Source organism: Microtus oregoni, unplaced genomic scaffold (genome assembly GCF_018167655.1).
Source record: "Microtus oregoni isolate MIOR12 unplaced genomic scaffold, Mior012 000005F_ref0000423, whole genome shotgun sequence".
NCBI lineage: Eukaryota > Metazoa > Chordata > Mammalia > Rodentia > Cricetidae > Microtus > Microtus oregoni.
This window is the reverse complement of record NW_024543064.1, coordinates 34,255,890-34,277,804: the sequence shown is the minus strand read 5'-3', so window position 1 is coordinate 34,277,804 and position 21,915 is coordinate 34,255,890. Positions and strand designations below refer to the sequence as shown.

Genomic DNA, 21,915 nt, shown 5'->3' with positions numbered 1-21,915 from the left:
TGATTTTTTTGCTTCATTGTCAAAAATCAGGTGTTTAAAGATGTGTGAATTGATATCTAGGTCTTCTATTAAGTTCAATTGGTCCTCCTGTCTGTTCTTTTGACAGTACCAGGCTGTTTTCAGTACTGTAGCTCTGTAATAGAGTTTGAAGTCAGGATTGTGATGCCTCCAGAAGTTCTTTTATTGTACAGGATTATTTTGGCTATCCTGGGTTTTTTGCTTTTCCAAGTGAAGTTGAGTACTGTTCTTTCACGGTCTTTGAAGAATTTTTCTGGGATTTTGATGGGCATTGCGTTGAATCTGTAGATTGCTTTCGGTAAGATTGCCATTTTTACTATGTTAATTCTGCCTACCCAAGAGCATGGGAGGTTTTTCCACTCTCTGGTGTCTTCTTCAATTTCTTTCTTCAAAGATTTAAAGTTCTCGTCATACAAGTCTTCCACTTGTTTGGTTAGAGTTACTCTGAGATATTTTATGATATTTGTGGCTATTGTGAAGGGTGTTGATTCTCTGATTTCTTCCCCAGCCCTTTTATCATCTGTGTACAGGAGGGCTACTGATTTTTTTTTTTTTAGTTAATCTATCCTGCTAGATTGCTGAAAGTGTTTATGAGTTGTAGAAGTTCCTTGGTAGAATTTTTGGGATCGCTTATGTAAACTATCATGTCATCAGCAAACAGTGAGAGTTTGACTTCTTCTTTTCCAATTTGTATCCACTTGATCTCCTTTTGGTGTCTTATTGCTCTAGCTAGGACCTCAAGAACTATATTGAATAGGTATGGAGAAAGTGGACAACCTTGTCTTGTTCCTGATTTCAGTGGAATCGCTGTGAGTTTCTCTCCCTTTAGTTTTTGTTGGCTGTTGGCTTGCTGTATATTGCCTTAATTATGTGTAGGTATGTTCCTTGTATCCCTGCTCTCTCCAAGACCTTTATCATGAAGGCATGTTGTATTTTGTCAAATGCTTTTTCAGCATCTAATGAGATGATCATGTGGTTTTTATTTTTCAGTTTGTTTATATGGTGGATTACGTTGACAGGTTTTCATATGTTGAACCATCCCTGCATCTGTGGGATGAATCCGACTTGGTCATGATGTATGATGGTTCTGATATGTTCTTGGATTCAATTTGCTAGTATTTTATTTAGTATTTTTGCATCAAGGTTCATGAGTGAGATTGGTCTGTAATTCTCTTAGTATTGTCTTTCTGTGGTTTGGGTATCAGGGTAATTGTAGTCTCATAAAAAGAGTTTGGCAATGTTCCTTCTGTTTCTATTGTGTGGAACAATTTGAGGAGTATTGGTATTAGTTCCTCTTTGAAAGTCTTGTAGAATTCTGAGCTGAAACCATCTGATCCTGGGCTTTTTTTAGTTGGGAGACTTTTGATGACTTTTTATTTCTTCAGCAATTATAGGTCTGTTTAATTTGCTTATCTGGTCTTGATTTTATTTTGGTAAGTGATATTTATCCAGAAAGTTGTCCATTTCCTTTAAGTTTTCCAATTTTGTGGAGGACAGGTTTTCAAAATATGGCCTGATGATCCTCTGTATTTCCAATGTGTCTGTTGTTATGTCTCCCTTTTCATTTCTGATTTTGTTAATTTGGATATTCTCTCTCTGCCTTTTGGTTAGTTTAGATAAAGGTTTGTCTATTTTGTTTATTTTCTCGAAGAACCAACTCTTGATCTCATTGATTCTTCATATTGTTTTCTTTGTTTCTATTTTGTTGGTTTCAGCTCTCACTTTGATTATTTCCTGCTATCTAGTTCTCTTAGGTGAGTTTGCTTCTTTTTGTTCTAAAATTTTCAAATGTTCTGCTAATTCACTAGTGTGGGATTTTTTCCAGCTTCTTTATGTAGGCATTATTTAGTACTATGAACTTGCCTCTTAACACTGCTTTCATTGTGTCCTATAAATTTGGGTATGTTGTGTTGTCATTTTCATTGAATTTTAGGAAGTCCCTAATTTTCCCCTTTATTTCTTCCTTGACCCATTAATCATTCAAGTGAGCATTATTAAGTTCCATGTGTTTGTGGGTTTTCTGGAATTGGTATTGCTGTTGACTTCTAATTTTAAAGCATGGTCTTCTGATAAGGTACATTGGGTTATTCCAATTTTTTTGTATTTGTTGAGGTTTGTTTTGTTACCAAATACATGATCAGTTTTTGAGAAGGTTCCATGAGGTGTTGAGAAGAAGGTATATTCTTTTCTGTTTGGATGGAATATTCTATAGATGTCTGTTAAGTCCATTTGAGTCTTAACATCTGTTAGTTCTCTTGTTTCTCTGTTCATTTTTTTGTCTGATTGACCTGTCCAGTGATGAGAGGGGAGTGTTGAAGTCTCCCACTATTAGTGTGTGGGGTTTAATATATGATTTAAGCTTTAGAAGTGTTTCTTTGACATATGAGGGCGCCCTTGTATTTGGGGCATAGATATTCAGTATTGAAATTTCCTCTTGATGGATTTTTCCTGTGACTACTATGAAATGTCCTTCTTTGTCTCTTTTGACTGATTTTAGCTTGAAGTCTATTTTGTTAGATATTAGGACAGCTACACCTGCTTATTTGTTAGGTCCATTTGATTGGTATATTTTTTTCCCAATCTTTTACCCTGAGACAATGTCTGTCTTTGAGGTTGAGATGCATTTCTTGTATTATAGAAGAGGGATGGATTCTGTTTTCGTATCCAGTCTGTTAGCCTGTGCCTTTTTATGGATTAGTTGAGTCCCTTTACATTAAGGGATATTAATGACCAGTGGTTGCTATCTTTTGTTAATTTAGTTTTCATCGTTGGTGGTGTTAATTTGTGCATTTTTTTCTTCTTCAGAATTTGCTGTAATGAGATCATCAATTGTCTGTGTTTTTGTTGGTGTAGCCATCTTCCTTGGGTTGGAGTTTTCCTTCTAGTATTTTGTGTCGGGCTGGGTTTGTGGCCAGGTATTGGTGAAATCTAGATTTGTCAGGAATATCTTGTTTTGTCCTTCTATGGTGATCGACAGTTTTGCTGGGTATAGTAATCTGGGCTGGCATCCGTGGTCTCTTAATGTCTACATAATGCTTGACCACAACCTTCTGGCTTTCATTGTCTCCACTAAGAAGTCAGGTGTAATTCTGATAGATGTACCTTTATATGTTACTTGATCTTTTTCCTTTGCAGCTCTTAATATTCTTTCTTTACTCTGTATGTTTAGTGTTTTGATTATTATGTGGCGAGAGGACTTTTTTCTTTTTTGGATCCAGTCTATTTGGTGTTCTGTAAGCTTCTTGTAACTTCACAGGCATATCTTTCTTTAGGTAGGGAAAGTTTTCTTCTATGATTTTGTTAAATAGGTTTTCTGTGCTTTTGAGTTGAACTTATCCTTCTTCTATATCTATTATTCTAAGATTTGGCCTTTTTATGTTGTCCCATATTTCATGGATATTTTGGGTTAAGCTTTTGTAAGATTTAATGTTTTCTTTAACTGATGAGTCTATTTCCTCTGTTTTATCTTCAGCACTTGAGATTCTCTCTTCTATTTCTTTTTTTTTTTTTTTGGTTTTTCGAGACAGGGTTTCTCTGTGGTTTTGGAGCCTGTCCTGGAACTAGCTCTGTAGACCAGGCTGGTCTCGAACTCACAGAGATCCGCCTGCCTCTGCCTCCCAAGTGCTGGGATTAAAGGCATGCGCCACCATCGCCTGGCTCTCTTCTATTTCTTGTATTCTGTTGTTCATACTTACATTTGTGGTTCCTGCTCTTTTTCTCATGATTTCTGTTTCTATAATTCCTTCAGCTTATGTTTTCTTTATTTTTTCTACCCCAGTTTTTAAGTCCTGAATAGTTTCTTTTATATGTTTGAGTTCTTTTTCTTGGTTTTCTTTAAGTGATTTGCTGATATCTTTCAATTTTTTTGTTTGTTTTTTCCTCCATTTTTTAAGGTAATTTCTCATTTCATCTTTAAGAATTTGAAACATTCTCTTGAGGTTATTTTTTAGATCATTTTTTTGGTTCATCCATATTTGGTTGTTCATGTCTTACTTTTGTAGGGTCTTTAGGTTTTACTGGTATTGTGTTGCTCTTTGTGGTGTAGCATGTGATCTTACCTTTTCTACTCATCTTTTCCTCTAATAGGTGTGGTTGGGTGTCTGATATTCTGTTGAATAATCTTCTAGGTGCCAGTGAATCCAAAGCTCAGATGGTTGTTCCTCATGGTACAGTCAGTGTCACAGTTCTAGTTACCCCATTGGTTATTCCTGTTCCTGGAGGTAGCTCAGTGCTCCTGTGCTTTGGTCTGCTCCCTTGGAGTTTGCTGTCTCAGGCCTACTTTGGCCTAGGCTGCTGACTTTGACCTGTTTCTGTAAATCTTGGTCTGGACCTCCTCCTGCAGAAGTCGCTGGCTTGGAGTTAAATCTGTTCTGGTGGAGATCACTGACTCTGGATCTGGTCGCTGGTTCAATCTTGATCCACCCGTGTCCAGGGACTGGGTTTGCTCCTGGCTTCTGTTCTTGGTGGAGCTTGTTCTCTCTGTGTCTTAGGTAACTGAGTCAGTTCCACTCCTGTTTGGTGGAGGTCGCAGACTCTGAGTCAGGTCCTTGGCTCAATCCTGGTCTTCCAGTGTCCCAGGACTGGGTTGGCTCCCAGGGCTGGATTTGCTCCTGGCTTCCGCTCCTTACCGGTTTTGACCTGTTATCTGTAGATCCTAGTCTGGATTCCCTCCTGCAGAAGTCCCTGGGTTGGAGTTGGACCTGGAAAGGTTTCTGGTTCTAGTCTACTGCCTGGGAGGTTCCAGGCTTGGGTGCGCCCGAAACTGCAGAGGACCTGCTTACTTCCTCAGGGGTCTCTGGGACCCGCAGGGGTTCCAGGTTCCTGCCTATTCCCTTTGATGTCCTAAAACAATGCCCAAACCCACAGAGGACCTGGCTCGGGCCTACTCTCTCTGAGGTCCCAGACTTGGGCCTGGCCCCGCCTAGATCTCTGGTTCCTGCCTATTCCCTCAGAGGACCCAGATTCACTCTATCACCCAGGCTGACAGAGGTCCTGGCTCTGGCCTAGTTTCTGGGAGGTCCTAGACTCTTGCCCAGACCCACCGGGGTGTTGGCTTAGGTCTACTCCCTTGAAGGTCCTGGATTCACGTCCGGACCCTCAGCAGTCTCTGGCTCTGGCTCACTCGCTCAGCGGTTATTTCCTTATACCTGTTCTGGTGGAGATTGTTGGTTCTGAATCTGGCCGCTCGATCAATCCTGATCCGCTTGTGTCCCAGGACTGGGTTTGCTCCTGGCTTCTTTCTGCTCCTCTAAGATTTACTTTTTTTATTATTTATGCAGTGTTCTGCCTGCAATGCCGGCCAGAAGACACCAGAACATATTATATATAGATGGTTGTGAGCCACCATGTGGTTGCTGGGAATTGAACTCAGAACCTCTGGAAGGAAACCAGTGCTCTCAACCTCTTAGCCATCTCTCCAGCCCCCGAAGCTTGTGTTTTTCAAACAAGCTCTCACTATATAGTTTTGGCTGTCCCTGTGTTACCCAGACTGGCCTTGAACTCATTCAGGTCTGCATGCCTCTGCCTCCCCAGTGCTGAGATTAAGGGCATACACTACTACCATACACCACTACTACTGGCACTTGAATTTGTCTCTTTTTTTTTAATATTTACTTAACTTTATTTTATGTACATTTAGTATGAAAGTTTCAGATTCCCTGGAATTGGAGTTACAGACAGTTGTGAGCTGTCCTGTGTGTGCTGGGAATTGAACCCAGGGACTCTGGGAGAGCAGTCCGTGCTCTTAACCACTGAACCATTTCTCTCCAGCTCCAAACTTGTCTTTTCTTAAACAACTCAAGGGCAAGTTCCAGATAGTTTTACTTTATATTATTCTACTTTTACTAAGATTGGAGCTAAAACTTGTTTTGGCTAGAGATGATGAGAAAGATGACATTTGAACTACAGGTAGGGAGTGGTTCCTACTCCAGTAACTAAAACAGGAGGTGATGCATCTGGTCTAAGTGGGAATGTCTCACGTAAATAAAAACAAAACTAGCACTGCATTATATCTCTCTCCACCCCCTGTGCTTGCAGTCCTGTGAAGATGGAGTTTCAAGCAGTGGTTATGGCCGTTGGTGGGGGATCTCGGATGACAGACTTGACTCCCAGCATTCCCAAGCCTCTGCTTCCAGTTGGAAACAAACCTTTAATTTGGTACCCACTGAACCTGCTTGAGCGCGTTGGATTTGAAGGTGAGCTGTGGCAATGATAGATGCAGTCATAAAACTTGTGTGTTTTATGTGTGTTTGATCCCAATAATTTGTCAGCATTATGAGAGTGAGAGAGAATAGATGATGGCAGACTAGGGCTTAAAGTTTGCTGGAGACTGGATGCTTAAGGTGGGACCCAGGAGCACCCTTTGACCTTATGGGAAAAGAATGAAAACATCCTGCAAAACATAGCCATTAAAGAAGGGGTTCTCCACAGTGATCCAAGATGAGCCCTATAAGGATATCAGAAAGACACGATTGGGCATCTAAATGCCTGCTTGTCAGTACTTGATGAGACTCTATAATGTGCTGAGTAATATTTTAAGCATGAGAATAGAAGTTTGAAAAGACAGCTCAGGCACTGACTTCTAGAACCTTCCTTAAGATTATAGGAGGAGTTTTTGTCACTTTTCACTTGGATTAGATTAGATGGCTGATGATGGCATTAAATGGGAAGTAGAATATAAGACAGGGAACAGGCTTAAACAAAGATAATGAGTTCAGCTTTGGCCACAATGAGTTTGAGGTCTCATTAAGTAGAATGAATCAGAATGCAACACATCAGGGTGCCAGATTCTAGGGCCCAGACTGCTGCAAGAGGGTTCATTCAACTGTGAGAGTTAGATAGGCCCATAAAATTTCTGTGCAGTAGTCTATGTAGACAGAAGTTTCTCTCCAGCCCAGTCACGCAGCATTCTGTCCTAAATAAATACACAGAGGCTTATATTAATTATAAACTGTTTGGTCTATTAGCTCAGGCTTATTACTAACTAGCTCTTAGAACTTAAATTCACCCATAATTCTTGTCCACATTTAGCCATGTGGCTTGGCACCTTTTATCAATAAGGTATTCTTTTTTTTTCAGGGTTTCTCTGTGGCGTTGGAGCCTGTCCTGGAACTAGCTCTTGTAGACCAGGTTGGCCTCGAACTCACAGAGATCTGCCTGCCTCTGCCTCCCAAGCGCTGGGATTAAAGGCATGCGCCACCACCACCCGGCCTTAGTAAGGCATTCTTATCTTGCTTCCTCTGCCTCTGACTGGTGACTCACTCTCTGCCTTTCTTCTTCCCAGAATTCTCCTAGTCTGGTTGTCCCACCTATACTTCCTGGCTATACTGGCCAATCAGCATTTTATTAAACCAATATGAGTGACAAATCTTTGCAGTGTATAAGTGTTATCCCACAGCATTTCCCCATTTTTTTCAAAACAAGAACCCTGAATCTAATCTCTTTTGTTCAGCTTTTTCCCCCAACCTTTATCCAAAACAACTTGTAACCAACATGCTAAACAAAGACAAACATCCATAATCCCCCTTTTGGAAATATGGGCATTCTTCCTGCTACTTGGGAGTGCTGGTAATCTTATGGGGACCCAAAGAAAATTTAGGATTATGGTCAAGTCCTAACTGGACTTTTCTGTGAGGCTTGATTATCTCAGCCAGCATCCTTGAAGCTATTCTGGATGCAGAACTCAGAGGAAACTGCAACAGAGGTGCTCTGAGATGTTGGATCATCTGGGCCATCTGTTCCCATGGAGATTTTCAGAGGATCTTCCTCAATCAAACCTTAGTTTTCTTAATCAAGAATGAATCCACAACCTCTCATTTCCTGGAATGATACACAGAAGATCAGCATGGCCTCTGCACAGGGCTGTCAAGCAAATTTATGAAGCATTCCATTTTTTTTTCCTTCTTCTGCCTTCCAGCACCTCTGGAAGTATGGATTTTGTAAGGCTAGCTGTTATTTTGTGAATTTGTTGTTACCGTTTTCCCGTGGAGCAAAGGCATTGGAGGAGGAGATAAAGAGCACTGCAGTTGCTCCAGCTCCCTCCCTCCATAGCCTTCACGGTCTGCTTTTCCTATAACTCAGGCTTTGGTCCTAGGCATTGCTGCAGGAAAGGAAAGAGGGGGAAGGGGTTGCACAGATAGACCTCAGCCAAATTGGCTGGCTTCTTAGGAGTCATTTTCTTTCTTCCCCTTGAAGGGGAAACAGCTTTTTTCCCTGGTACATTTAAAGCTCCCCAACTCTAGGGCAGTGCCAGTTCTGGACAAGTGCCACTGCATCCCAGAATGCTCAGAGGGCTGAGCTTCTTAACCCTGAAGATGAAGTTCACTGTTGGCCACTGCCAGGTCTGACTAGTGTTTTGAGGATATTGGTGCATCATGTAGGAACTGTATTATTAACCCATTCAACCTGTAATTGGTGATGTTTTCATATCATTTTAAGAGATTAAATATGGAGTGGGGGGGCAGGTATAAAAATATTTGTACAATTTTAAATATCACAATTAAATGTAAGCTGGTTTTCCACAAAAAAACCATACATTAAAAAGGCTCAGTAATATTAGCAGTTATAATTTTTGATTTTGACTTTGAGACAAGTTCTTAGTCAGGCTGGTCTTGAACCTGATGTGTTGACGAAGCTGGCCTTGTTCCTGATTCTCCTGGCTCCACCTCCGGAGTGCCGGATCCACAACAGAGCACATCTGACTGAACGATCGAAATTGTCGCGGTGAATGAATTTCTGCATTTGTCTGTTATTTCTTTCATCCTGTAGAAGTCATTGTAATTACAACCAAAGATGTCCAAAAGGCTCTCTGCACAGAATTCAAGATGAAGATGAAAGCAGACATCGTGTGCATTCCTGATGAGGCTGACATGGGGACTGCAGATTCTCTGCGCCACATATATCCAAAACTTAAGGTAAAAAACTTTTTCTTGACTTTATTTGTATTGAAGATGAATAATGTATTGTTTGGCAGTGCTTTAGGTGGCGCACGCCTTTAATCCCAGCACTAGGAAGGCAGAGGCAGGCGGATCTCTGTGAGTTCGAGACCAGCCTGGTCTACAGAGCTAGTTTCAGGACAGGCTCCAAAAACCACAGAGAAACCATGTCTCGAAAAAATCAAAAAATCAAAAAAAAAAAAAAAAAAACAGGGTCCCACTATGTAGCACTGGCTGGCCTAGAACTTGCAGATCAGGCTGGCCGAAAACTCACAAGAGCTCTGCCTTCTTCTGCCTCCTAAATGCTGGGATTAAAGGTATGTGCCATCATACTTGGCCATAGTTTTTAAGACTTAAAAAATATACTTTATTTTTATCTGTTTTGAGACAGTTTCATGTAGCTGAGGATGATCTTAAGCTCTGGATTCTCTTGTCTCCACTTCCCAAGTGCTGTGATTACAGGCTTGTACCAACAATCCTAGTTTAATATATTTTCATATCACATTAATTGTTGCCCGTTTAGGTAACATAGTCTGCTTTTCAAGTAATAATATATCCATTTTTGGATATGTTTATAGCCTCACTTTGTAGTCCAGCCTGGACTGGAATTCTCTATGGTCTAGGCTTGCGTTAAATTCATAGTGATCTTCCTGTCTCAGCCTCCCGAATTCAGGGATTGAAGGTATGCACCTGGCTTAAAATAAAATCACTGGCCAGGCAGAAGTGTATCTTTTGAGTTAGGAGTCCAGTCTGGTCTACAGAGAGTTCTAGGATATCTTAGGGCTATTACACAGAGAAACCCTACCTCAATAAACAACAGTAAGAACAATAACCAAAAGACATAAACAAGCACAATTCGTGTGTGTGTGTGTGTGTGTGTGTGTGTGTGTGTGTGTGTCAATGTGAAACTTAAAGGAGAGCTCTCTGTTGGGGTCCTCGGTGCTGCCTTAGTGAGGCAGAACTCTCACTTCTGCGGCTGCGCTGCTTCCTTCCCTCAGGCTGACAGGCTGGGAGCATCGCTCAAGTGCGCAAGTGCGGGGATTTCTGGCTTGTGTCACTACATCTATCGGGCTTTTTATGTGGGCTCCAACCACCAAACCCAGGTCTGGCTTCTGAGGGTAGCGTGTTCACCCCGGTGTCTCCGTAGCGCTGTTCTGCTTTGTTTTGGGATAGATGGTCTTCTTATATTCAGGCTTTCTTCCAAGCCGACATCCTACGGCATCAGCCTCCTGAGGGCTGGAGCCTGTATCACTGTACCCGATTGCCTCACTTTCAAAGTCGCTTATATTCTGTGTTTATTATTAACTGCCCTCTGTCTTTCCAAAAGGAGCACCGTTTCCTATGTGATAATCCTCTCGGGAACCGTTCCTTCCTCCTCTTCCAGCTGCACCGTGGGCCTGCACAGAACTGCCCTGGGCTGGGCTTTGCATCTTTCTGAGAATCTCCTCCTCTTTCCTGTGTTACCTGCCCTTGTGCCTAGGTTTCATTCCCACCGTTCTTGGTTTATTCCCTTATTTCTGAGGAACCCAGGTCTTATTGGCTTTTAAAAAAAAAAATACGTGAAAGATAAATGTTCTGAGAAGTTTCATGCTCTTGAGTGATGAGTTAGATTTTATAGTATTCTGAGTTAGTTATATTTTTTACACTAAGCACCAATAGTAAAAGAAAGATTTCCTTGACATCTTCACCCCTGCCCCAGTCTTCCCTTTCTCTGAGGCCTCCTTTATGCTGGGGCTTCTTCAGACTCGGCCTCACAACAACTTCTGACCAAACCTGTGACTCTTCTGATCCTTAAAAACCCCAGTGAAGACAGCAGGGTTCAGCTCATTTTCCAGAATTTTTATTTATTTATTTATTATATATACAACATTCCTTCCGTGTATGCTTGCATGCCAGAAGAGGGCACCAGATCTCATTATAGATGGCTGTGAGCCACCATGTGGTTGCTGGGAATTGAACTAAGAACCTCTGGAAGAGCAGTCAGTGCTCTTAACCTCTGAGCCATCTCTCCAGCCCCTCCAGAATTTTTAGATGATCCAATCCACTTGTTTTTCAACACCAGAATCCTCCACACTGAGGAGGATGTTTCCTTTACCCCACCCCATGTACCTCCGTCTCCGGTTTACAGATAGGCAAAGTATGTTTCGGAAATTAGAGCTTCGCCTGGAGTGTGGGGAGGAAGAGTGTGCGTTGGGTGCCAGAGTTTCCGTTGATGCCTTGAGTGACCAAAACATTGAAAATACTATGTCTCTGGGTACAGCCAGGTGCGCATGACTAGTGGTTTTACTTAGAGTACAGTGGTGGAGTGGCTTGGAAGCCAGAAGTCAGGCGTGTACCAGGCGCCCTCTAGAGGAGTGTTAGGAAATGCTGCCTACATGGGCTTGCTGAGTTAGGAAAGCTTCGTGAGCTAACGAATTAGGAAGCTTTACTTCTAATTGCAGAAAGAGTGGGAGTTTGTAATGGTGGAGATGTGAGGAGTGAGAATAGGATAGAATAACTCCATTTTAACAGTTGAGGAGTTACTGTAAAGATTAAATACCAAGGGCTATTTTAAACCCATGTTATGGAAAGACTTCCCTCAGAATAACCTTAAACATCTGAAACTTTAACTTTTATACATGTTTTTATTTGTTGGAAATTTACCAGGAGAATACATATCAGTAAAATAACAATACATTTCTCCCAAGATGATAACCTAATTACAGTTTGATTTCTTTTTCTCTTGTTTTTTTGTTTGGTTGGTTGGTTGGTTGATTGATTGGTTGGTTGGTTTTAGTTTTTGGGTTTTGGGGGGTTTTTTGCTTGTTTGTTTTTGTTTTTTTGGCATAGGGTTTCTCTGTGTAGCCCTGATTGTCCTGGAACTCACAATGTAGACCAGGCAGCCCTTGAACTCAGAGTGCTGGGATTTACTGTGTGTGCCACCACTGTCCAGCTCTCTTCCTTTAAAGACAGGGTCTTCTGTGAGTTCGAGGCCAGCCTGGTCTACAAGAGCTAGTTCCGGGACAGGCACCAAAGCTACAGAGAAACCCTGTCTCAAAAAAATCAAAATAAATAAATAAATAAAATAAAGACAGGGTCTTGCTATCTAGCCCTGGCTGACCTGGGACTCAATGTGGAGACCAAGAGCTGGCTTCAAATTTGTGGTGATCCTCCTGTCTCTGACTCCCACATGCTGGGATTTCAGGTATGCACCACCACACCTGGCAAGGTTTAATTTAAAAACAAAAATTAAAAAAAGAAAAAGAACTATTTCAGGGAGAAAGATCCGGCAGGTGGGAAATGGGGCGGGGTGGGGATTGGAAACAACAAAGGCCTGCATTCTGATAACAGCTAATTGTTCGTGTGTGTGTGTGTGTGTGTGTGTGTGAAGACCACAGAGCCCTGTACTGTAGTAATACCTAATTATTCACACGTCCCTGCCTGAGCACTTCTGAGGATACTACTTAAGTTTCAGATCAGTATGTCTGAGAAAGTAATTCATTACCTTAGAAATTTAATACCTGTTCTTAGAGACTGCCCTGAAGTAGAATTGATTTATTAGCCAATTATGGTCACAAGGATATAAAGTTTATTTTCCACAGGACTAACCAGAGCAGTTGTTCTGAAGATATATCTGGATTTCTAATCCACACAGCCACCTTAAAGATAGACAACATGAGTTTGCTTTCCTATGGAGGAACTTGACCTTCTCTCTTGAGAGATCTTAAATAACCTACTCCAAGAACATTCCTGCCTGAATCTGATCCAAAATTAGACCCTGTCCTTGAGAGGGCTTTGCTTTTGCTTTTGAGTTTTGACTTTTTAAGACAGGATCTTATCATTGCCCAAGCTAGCCTCTGACTCTCAACTTCGCCTTCTGAGTGCAGTTCCATGCCTGACACTATCCCTGAGTTATACACTTGTACCCATTGCTTCTACTTCCCAAAGTGTAGATTTCATTTTAAAATTAGCAGTCTAACTGGGCAGTAGTGACTCATGCCTTTAATCCCAGCACTCAGGAGGCAGAGGCCAGTGGATCTCTGTGAGTTCGAGACTAGCCTAGTCCACAGAGCGAGTTCCAGGACAGGCTCCAAAACTACACAGAGAAACCCTGTCTTGGGGGGAAAAAAACCCACTAATTAATTAATTAATGAAAATTAGCAGTCTCAAGGTGCACATGCCTTTAATCCCAGGCAGGTGGATCTCTGTGAGTTTGAGGCCAGCCTGGTCTACAGAGTGAGTCAGGATAGGCAGGGTTGTTACACAGAGAAACCCTGTTTCATGGGGGAAAAACAATTAGCAGTCTCCTAGTAGTATCTAGTAGTGCTCATGTAGGATCCTTGTCTGCATGTGTGCAGCTCTTGTTTCTTCATATCTTTCTCTTGAGTGAAGGGAAGTCTGGTCTTTCATTCCAGTTTGCTCTGTAGCCGAGGGTGTCCTTGAATTCCTGATCCTTCTGCCCCTATCTCCCAAGTGATGGAATTACAGGTGTGTGCCACCAGACCCACTGGGACTGAGTATTATAGGAGGACTATCCTATGTCTAAGGACACAGGGACAAGAAGCCTGCCAAAGTAGGGTACTGTGCTCAGCACATAAAAACTAAGTGACTCCTTGGACTGTAAGCCGGATCTGCATTTGAGCTTTGGCCTTTCTGAGATCATTGGTCATTAGTGCTGTTCTTGCCATTTAGAAACCAAATTTGGTTATTCCTTAGGCAAGTGTTCTAAGAGCAGGCTAGTGAGGTATATTTAAGACGCCTAAGTAGACCGGATCTATAATAGAGTAGCCTGTGTTTTAATCGTGTACCTTATGTTACAGGTCTCATTGCTTCTCTGAATTTTAAAGTGGCACAGTTGGTGTTTCTCTATTTAACCTACACAGAAATTTTTCTGTAGCCAAAGGCAAACCTCGTTTACCCTCTGCCTCAGTTTCACAACTCACAAGGCAGGGATAATGATACCAGCACACTAGTTGTTAGAGGCCTAGTTATTTAAATCCTTTGATGTAAAAGAAGGACTATTGTTATATGTTTTATGAAACAGCAAACATGCTACAACAAAGAATAAAGTATGATGAAATCCCCTGGAAACAGCTTATTAGAAAAATTGAATAAACATTCTATTTTTAGATGTGTAAAAAACTAAACATAAGTTATTCTCAGTTGAGTGTTTGATGTCCTTATCAAGTTACAAATCTCTGTCAGTCTTTCCTGGAACCTTTCATTTTGCCCAGGGTTTTGTTTTTGTCAGATCTCTATCTGTCTGTTTGGAAAAGGTAAGTATAATTTGGTCAAGGGAGGATCTGAGAACTTGGTCCTGACTTGCCTACAGACATTTTGTAAGTGGCAGCTTTCTTCTGATGAATGCTTTGGTGGGCTGCAGTTTACCCCTGAGGATCGCTTCTTTGCTACCGCTCTTTGTGAAAATTCCAGGTGTTACCACGGAGACACACTGGGGTTTTCTTTTTTCTTTTTTAGTTTTTTAAGACAGGGTTTCTCTGTAGCTTTGGAGCCTGTCCTAGACTGACTCTGTAGACCAGAACTGGCCTCGAGCTCTTGGAGATCTGCCTGTCTCTGCCTCCTGAGTGCTGGGCTTAAAGGTGAACACCATCACTGTCCAGCATCAGACTGGGATTTTCAAAACCTTTTGATTATTATTGTTGGGTTGTTTTGTTTTGGTTTGGTTTTTACTTCTCACTTTGCGAATGTGCAGTAGAACGTTTCCCTTGCTTCAGTAATCTCATAGATCCATAGCTTTAAGTGTTTCCATCCCGTTGTCTCTCATTGCTACTGGGTAGAAATCTGATCTGTGGGGTGGAGCTGCTATAGCCTGTATTTCATTTGATAAGCCAGAAAACTTTAAAGCTTTGCTTTTAAGCATGATTTCCCTATAGACAGCCCTTTCGTGGAACAAAGGGCTGTAGGGTAGTGGGGACTAAGGAACTGGACAGAAGGAGTAGACTGTCATCACAGATGTCACTGGTAGGACAAGTATCCTGTTTGACTTAGACATCTGGAAGCTCCTGTGAAGATGGCCTATCTTACTCTGAATCATGAGATGATCCCTGGACCCACATGGTAGGAGAAAAACAGTTCCCACAAGTTATCCTCTCGCCCCATATGCACAACATGAAAATACCCCACTCCACAATAAAATAAATAGAATTTTTAAAAAAATTAGTCATCTCTGAAAAATGTTGAAGATGTTCTGAGTCCTCTAATGTCAGATATTCAGCCAGGAGCCAATTGTTTCCTTGATTTATGAAAATAAGTATGCACATACATGTTATTAATATACAAATTTGAATAAACATAAAAATTTAATAAGTAATATAAATTCATCTTTTTATGCTTAAAGATTACCATTTTATGGTATCTTTGAGCAAAGAATTAATTATGAGAAAATTGGGGCTAGAGAGATGGTTCAGTGGTCAAGAGCACATACTGCCCTTCCAGGGGACCTGGATTCAATTCCCAGCATCCACGTGGCAGCTCTCAACCATCTGTAACTCCAGTTCCAGGGAGTCTGATGCTCTCTTCTGCTCTCCATGGGCACCAGGCACACATGTGGTACATACACTTACATACATGCAAGCAATCTGTCATACACATAAAGCAATTTTTTAAATAAATAAGTATGGGAAAATTAGAAGTTAACTGAGATGTATAGAGTCTGAGACTGTGCTTGTTAGTCTAGTTGTATGATGTGATTATTTGTTTGGTTTTGGTTTTTCATTGTTGTTTTTGTTTTTCAAGATAGAGTTTCTCTGTAGCTTTGGAGCCTGTCCTGGAACTTGCTTTGTAGACCAGGCTGGCCTTGAACTCACAGAGAGCTGTCAGTCTGCCTCCTGAGTCTGGGATTAAAGGTGTGCACCACCGCTGCCCAGCGGTGTTTTTATATTTGTGTTCATTAAGGTAGTTTTTATTTTAAAGATGTTTGAAGACTAGGAAGATTTTGGGACCTGGACTAAGGCAGTGCAGTAGAAATAAGGAGGAAAATCAAGGAATTTTAGAAGTGGAGTCTGGGTGGGAGAGAGTGAGTTTCAGTCCTGTATGCCAGCAAGGTGTCTGACTTCAGGCCTGGATAGTCGTGACAGTATGACTGGGCTAAGAGACACATGAGCAATATAGCTCTGAGCCTAAGGATTATCTTTTTCTTTTTCTTTTTTTTTTTTTTTTTTTTTTTTGAGACAGGGTCTTATCATGTAGCCCCTAGTGGCCTCAAAACCACAGAGATCGGCGTGCCTATGCCTCCTGGGTGCTAGGATAGAAGGCTTGTGCTACCACACCCAGCAGTCATTCCTCCCTGCACCTACCGCCCCAGTCTCAGTGAAAATGAACTAGCAGCAGCTGGCCCTTTACTGTTGGAGACTACAGACTGGGAATTTTTTCTAAACCATTTTCAACCAAAACTAAACCAGTGAGGTCTCTGTTACAGTTAACTGTGGAGCTTGGAAAAGCCTACAACTTCTTTTGGAGATTAGATTTGAGTTGGATCACATAAGAAAATGTAAAATGACTGTTTCTAGTCACACCAAGTAGCAATTCCTTAGTTTCAGATGGGTGGGGATAGAGTATGGATTGGGATCATAGTCACTGTTTGGAAAGTAGGTGGGTAAAAGCTTGGTATTTTACCAAGCCCTGACATTTTTTTCCAGGGGGCTATGCTTTTCTTTTTCCTCGGTATAGGAAATTGTTTGCCAGAGTGTATTATTTATCACAGTCACTGCCAGGAAATGAAGCTGTTCCAGTAGTTCTCCTTTCCTCCCTCCTCCATCACCTCCACACAGACAAGCATCCGGTTTTCTGTTTAACTTTTGAGGTTTTTTTCCTAGTTTTACTCAGTGGTTTTGGCTTGATTGAAAATGTTCTTGTAATGAGGTATTTCTGGGCTTTGCTGTGCAGTGTAATTGAGTTTTCTGAGCTTGATTTGTTTGCTTTAGTCAACACTAACTGGCAGCAGTTTGTAGTTTGAATTCCTGAGTGTTTTGAATTCTTCCTAAATACTACAGTGGTATTTTCTCTTGGAGACCATGTATGTTGGTATACTGACCAGGCTGGCCTCAAACTCACAGAGCTCCACCTGCCTCTGCCTCCCAAGCGCTGGGATCAAAGGCGTGCGCACCACTGCCCAGCTGAGTTTTACTTTTTATTAACTTCTGGTTTTACTTACAGGGGTATAGGTAAGGGGTTACTTACAGGAGCAGAAATGATTCAAAGATAGCTATGTCACCTAGGCGCACCCCAGCATGGGTGACAGCCACAAAAGCTGGGAAGCCTGGAGGCAGTTTAACAGGTTGGAAGGTGTCTTTCCAAGTGACCTGTGTAAACAGCTTCCAGGCAGCTGGTCTGGTTTCAAAGTTCTCTTTGCAGCTTTTTTTCTGGAGTCTTCCTTGTAGCGCAGCTTCCCTTGTCTAAGAGGGACTCTCAGCTTTTATTGTTTACTCTGGCACGGAGGGCCCTAGTGCATCTGTTCAGTTTGGTTGGGGGAGCACATGACACACAGAAGAAGTCGAGGACAATGACAGCTGTTACACAACAATCAGTAGGGGAAAAGTTGTCTAAAAGCAAAGAGAAGTAAGCCTACAGGCCTGCTCACAATTATACAAGACTTGCTTGTTTGGCGTTCACAGTGATGACAGATTTAAACACTTTTGCAGATACTGAATAAGGTCAGCGTTTATTTACCAAGACAGTTTTGTCACCACTTCAAGGATAGCTGCATCAGAGCCGTTTTCTTTATTTTTTTATGATTAATTTGATTAATCATAAAATAACAATGTATAAAAACAATCATCTTATTAAGGCAACCTAGAAAAAAAGAGATTTTTCACTCCAGCTGTCTTCATTATAATGAAGTGGAGCAACTTCTGTGCTCTCATACTGAAAACCATGGGCCAAAAAGTAGGATTCTGCAGACTTTTTTTCCTCCTTGGCTTATATGTATAGATGTTGTCTGATTTCTTTTGTTGGGGGGTTGGAGTGCCTGATCCACCTGCTTTCTTTTTCTTTCTTTTTTTGTGTGTGTGTTTGGAAGCATGGATTCTCTGTGTATTACTGGCTGTCCTGGAACTCACTCTGTAAACCAGGCTGGCCTTGAACTCTGAGATCCACCCGCATTAAAGGTATTTTCCACCACTGCCCAACTGAATGTACAACTTTACACATGCTCAGTACTTGCTTCATCAGTTATTAAATGCCTAGTGTATACTGATTGCAGGAATGGACCTCACTTTTCTTATCCGTAAAAGTAGAAGCCAATGCCATTAATAGTAACAATACTGCTTATATGATGTTGTTACAAGATTAAATGGGTTCTTAGTATATGCTTCAAATTCTCTTGTAATTGTTCACTACCTAGAATATGAATTAGCAAAGAATGAGGTATTATATTATTTCATAACATGTTAGCAGAATATCTTTGTTTGTTTGTTTTTTTGATTTTTCGAGACAGGGTTTCTCCGTAGCTTTTGGTTCCTGTCCTGGAACTAGCTCTTGTAGACCAGGCTGGCCTCGAACTCACAGAGATCCGCCTGCCTCTGCCTCCCGAGTGCTGGGATTAAAGGCGTGCGCCACCATCTCCCGGCCTTTGTTTTTTAATCTAGATTTATTTTTACTTTATATATCAGAGTGGTTTGCCGTGTGTGTTTGTGTGTGTGTGTGTGTGTGAGAGAGAGAGAGAGAGAGAGAGAGAGAGAGAGAGAAAGAGAGGGGGGGGCGGTGAATGCCTGGTGTCCATGGAGGTCAGAAGAGGTAGCAGATCCTCTCTAATACAGCCATGTGGTACTGGTGATCAAACTCGCAGGTCCTCTGCAAATGTAATAAGTTCTCTTAACTATTGAGCCATCTCTCCTGCTGATTTTTTATAAAGATATTTTTCCACTGGGCGGTGGTGATGCATGGTTTTAATCCTAGCACTCTGGAGGTTGAGGCAGGTTGATTTCTGAGTTCAAGACCAGCCTGGTTTACAGAGTGAGTTCCAGGACAGCCAAGGCTACACGAAGAAACCCTGTCTTGAAAAACTAAATAAATAAATATTAAAAAGCTGTTTTATTTCCAGCCATAGAAATAGATAGTGTAATAGTTTTCATAGTTTAAGACTGACCCTAAAAATCTGGTGCCAGAACAGAAGTGTCTTAGGGCTGCCCGGTAAGGTTCACAAGGGGGCAGCAGAGAGTTCAGATTCTGCCCTAGCACAATTCCATTAGGATAACCCCATTTATTTTACCATTTTTTTTCCTGTTCAAACGAGATTTGAACATACTGTGTGGTTTGTATATTTCTAAGTTGTAATGTGCTTGTCTTTATTCATGTGAGCCATTATTTTTTGTGATGTTTACTTTCCTGTCTTCATTTGACAGACAGATGTGTTGGTCCTGAGCTGCGATCTGATCACAGATGTTGCTTTACATGAGGTTGTGGATCTGTTCAGAGCTTATGATGCAACACTTGCCATGTTAATGAGAAGAGGACAAGACAGCATAGAACCAGTTCCAGGTCAGAAGGGGAAAAAGAAAACAGGTAAGGTAGATTAGAGTTGATTTTATAATTATTATTTTTATTCATCCTTTCATATAAGAAACATTTATTTGGAACTTGCTATGCACTGTAGATACTGGGCTAAGGGTTCATGTCAAAATCAAGACAGTCTCTGATGCTTAAAGTTTAAACCTATTATTTAAATTTTCATATATACTTTTATATATGGAAAGGAGAATTCAAACTGTTTGCACTCTATTTAAGTCTCGAATAATTGAATACATGGCACCTGTTTCTCTGTCTGTGAGGAACTGGCCCTAGGACACATGGATGAAAGCACATGCGCATAGCCACACTCTACCAAAGCTCTCTGTATTCATCTCTGTATAAAATGGTATAGTATTTATATATAACCTGTGTATATTTTTAGTATACTTTCTCGTGTGTGTGTGTGTGTGTGTGTTTTGCCTGCAAGTATGTATGCAAGAATCAGATCCCCTGGACCAGGAGTTACAGACAGACGTGAGCTATCTTGTGGGTGCTGGGAACTGAACCTGGGTGCTCTCCAAGAGCAGCCAGTGCTCTTTACCACTGAACCATTTCTCCAGTCCTTAAGTATCTTTTTTTTTTTTTCAAGACAGGGTTTCGCTATAGTTTTAGAGCCTGTCCTAGAACTAGCTCTTGTAGACCAGGCTGGCCTCGAACTCACAGAGATCTGCCTGCCCCTGCTGGGATTAAAGGCATGCGCCACCACTCCTGGTGTTTCTTATATTTTAGCTTTAGGAATTATCTGTTGATTTCCTACTCAGGAACTTAAAGATATAGGTCTGTCTTACCACATCCTCTGCTCCTGTTTTTAAACTCCATACAGCTTCCTAATGTGGCATTGGAATCATTATTAACTAGCTAATTAATGGTTATATTACTATGATTGTATGTAGTATTCACAGCTGAGTTGTGTACATTTTTCTTTCCTGTTCTTATTTTTCTAAATACCATCTTGTTTTATTGCTTGCTTGTTTTCTTTGTATGTATTACTAATCCAACCCCAGTCCCAGTTGTTTTAATTTCCTATAACTACATTTTAGCATATTAGATAATCCTTCAATTCAAATCATCTCCTTTTTTTATTAAGACAGTCTCACTAAATGACAGTCTCGTTGTAGCCCTATCTGGTCTGGAACTCTGAATGTAGAACAGTCTGGACTCTTACAGAGATCCTATCTGTGCCTCCCAGATGCTGAGATTAAAGGAATGCACCATGTGGGGCACTATTTTTCCCCCAATGGTCGTAGGAATCATTTAATATTCCTGGTTTATTAAATTCTCTCTGTCTTTTTGTCACATCTTAAGTCAGAAAATAAAAAGAAACCCTTGTCACTTAAATCTACCTATTTCTATTAGTCATTAAATGGATTTTTTTGTTGGTTTGGTTTGGTTTGGTTTGGTTTGGTTTTTCACAAAAGGGTCTCTCTGTGTAGCTTTGGAGCCTGTCCTGGCACTTGCTCTGTAGACCAGTCTGGCCTCAAACTCACAGAGATCCACCTGTCTCTTCCTCCCAAGTGCTGGGATTAAAGGTGTGTGCCACCACTGCCTGGTTCTTTCAAGTTTTTTTTTTAATTACCATTGTGCTGGGCATAGTGGCCAACACTTTTAGTCTCAGCATGCAGAGAGAGAGGTAGCAGATCTCTGTGAGTTCAAGCCCAGCTGGTCTATATAGAGAGACCTTGTTTCAAAAAAACAAAAAAGAAAACAAACTTTTTGAAATCTCTTATGTGAATTACTGGTGTCAGTTGCCTGCAGAAACTGTCCTGGCTTCTCATATCCCAGGATCTTACACTAACATTCCCTTTCAGAGCTCTTGTCTTTTGTTTGGGGTTTTTGTTTACTTGTTGAGGCACCATGCCCAGCTGCTTGTCTTTTCTGAATCTCTTTTTTGTGGGGGAAGGGGATAGGTTGGTTTGGGTGTTTTGAATCGGTGTCTTCTTATATAGTATGGGCTGTGTCCCTAAACTCAAGGTCCTTCTGCCTTGGTCTCCCAAGCAGAAAAAGTACAAGAATGTGCTTCCATGTATGTAGTATGTGGGTCTTTTCCTCATAAATGCCATTGCTTTATTTAGTACTATGGGCTAATCCACATAAGTTTGTCTGCATGTACGTCTGTGCACTGTGTGCATGCTTGACCCCAAAGAGACCATGAAAGAACTTCAAATCCCTGGAACGGGAATTACAGGCGGCTGTTAGCTTCAGTGTGGATGATGAGAATGGAACCAGAGTTCTCTGCAAGAGCAGCCAGCGCTCTTAGCTCTGAGCCATCTCTCCAGCTCTGCCCAGTCTTTATTCAGGTGGTGCTGTTTGTTAAGTGTGGAGCAGAATAAGGACTTCGGCTGCTTTCACATCTGTGGTCTCAGTTTCTCCAGTGGCTCCACCTCTTTTCTTTGCTTCTGCTGCACTTTGGCTCTTTTCCTTTATTTCACTTTGCATTTATTTGTGTATTATTTATTTA

The 21,915-nt window shown here is 41.3% G+C and overlaps 1 protein-coding gene and 1 non-coding gene across 2 annotated transcripts in view; both read left to right on the top strand.

Moving 5' to 3' along the window:
* Eif2b3 (eukaryotic translation initiation factor 2B subunit gamma) overlaps positions 1–21,915 on the top strand; it is a 62,568-nt gene that overhangs the window by 3,401 nt on the left and 37,252 nt on the right. Inside the window, exons 2-4 of the mRNA XM_041652196.1 lie at positions 6,055–6,212; positions 8,785–8,930; positions 19,292–19,451. Coding sequence (XP_041508130.1) covers positions 6,065–6,212; positions 8,785–8,930; positions 19,292–19,451 — 454 coding nt within the window. The 5' untranslated portion in view covers positions 6,055–6,064. The remainder of the gene's footprint in view (positions 1–6,054; positions 6,213–8,784; positions 8,931–19,291; positions 19,452–21,915) is intronic.
* Positions 7,812–7,913, top strand: LOC121449009. The gene has a single exon (XR_005974468.1). It is a non-coding gene; the product is annotated as a U6 spliceosomal RNA (small nuclear RNA).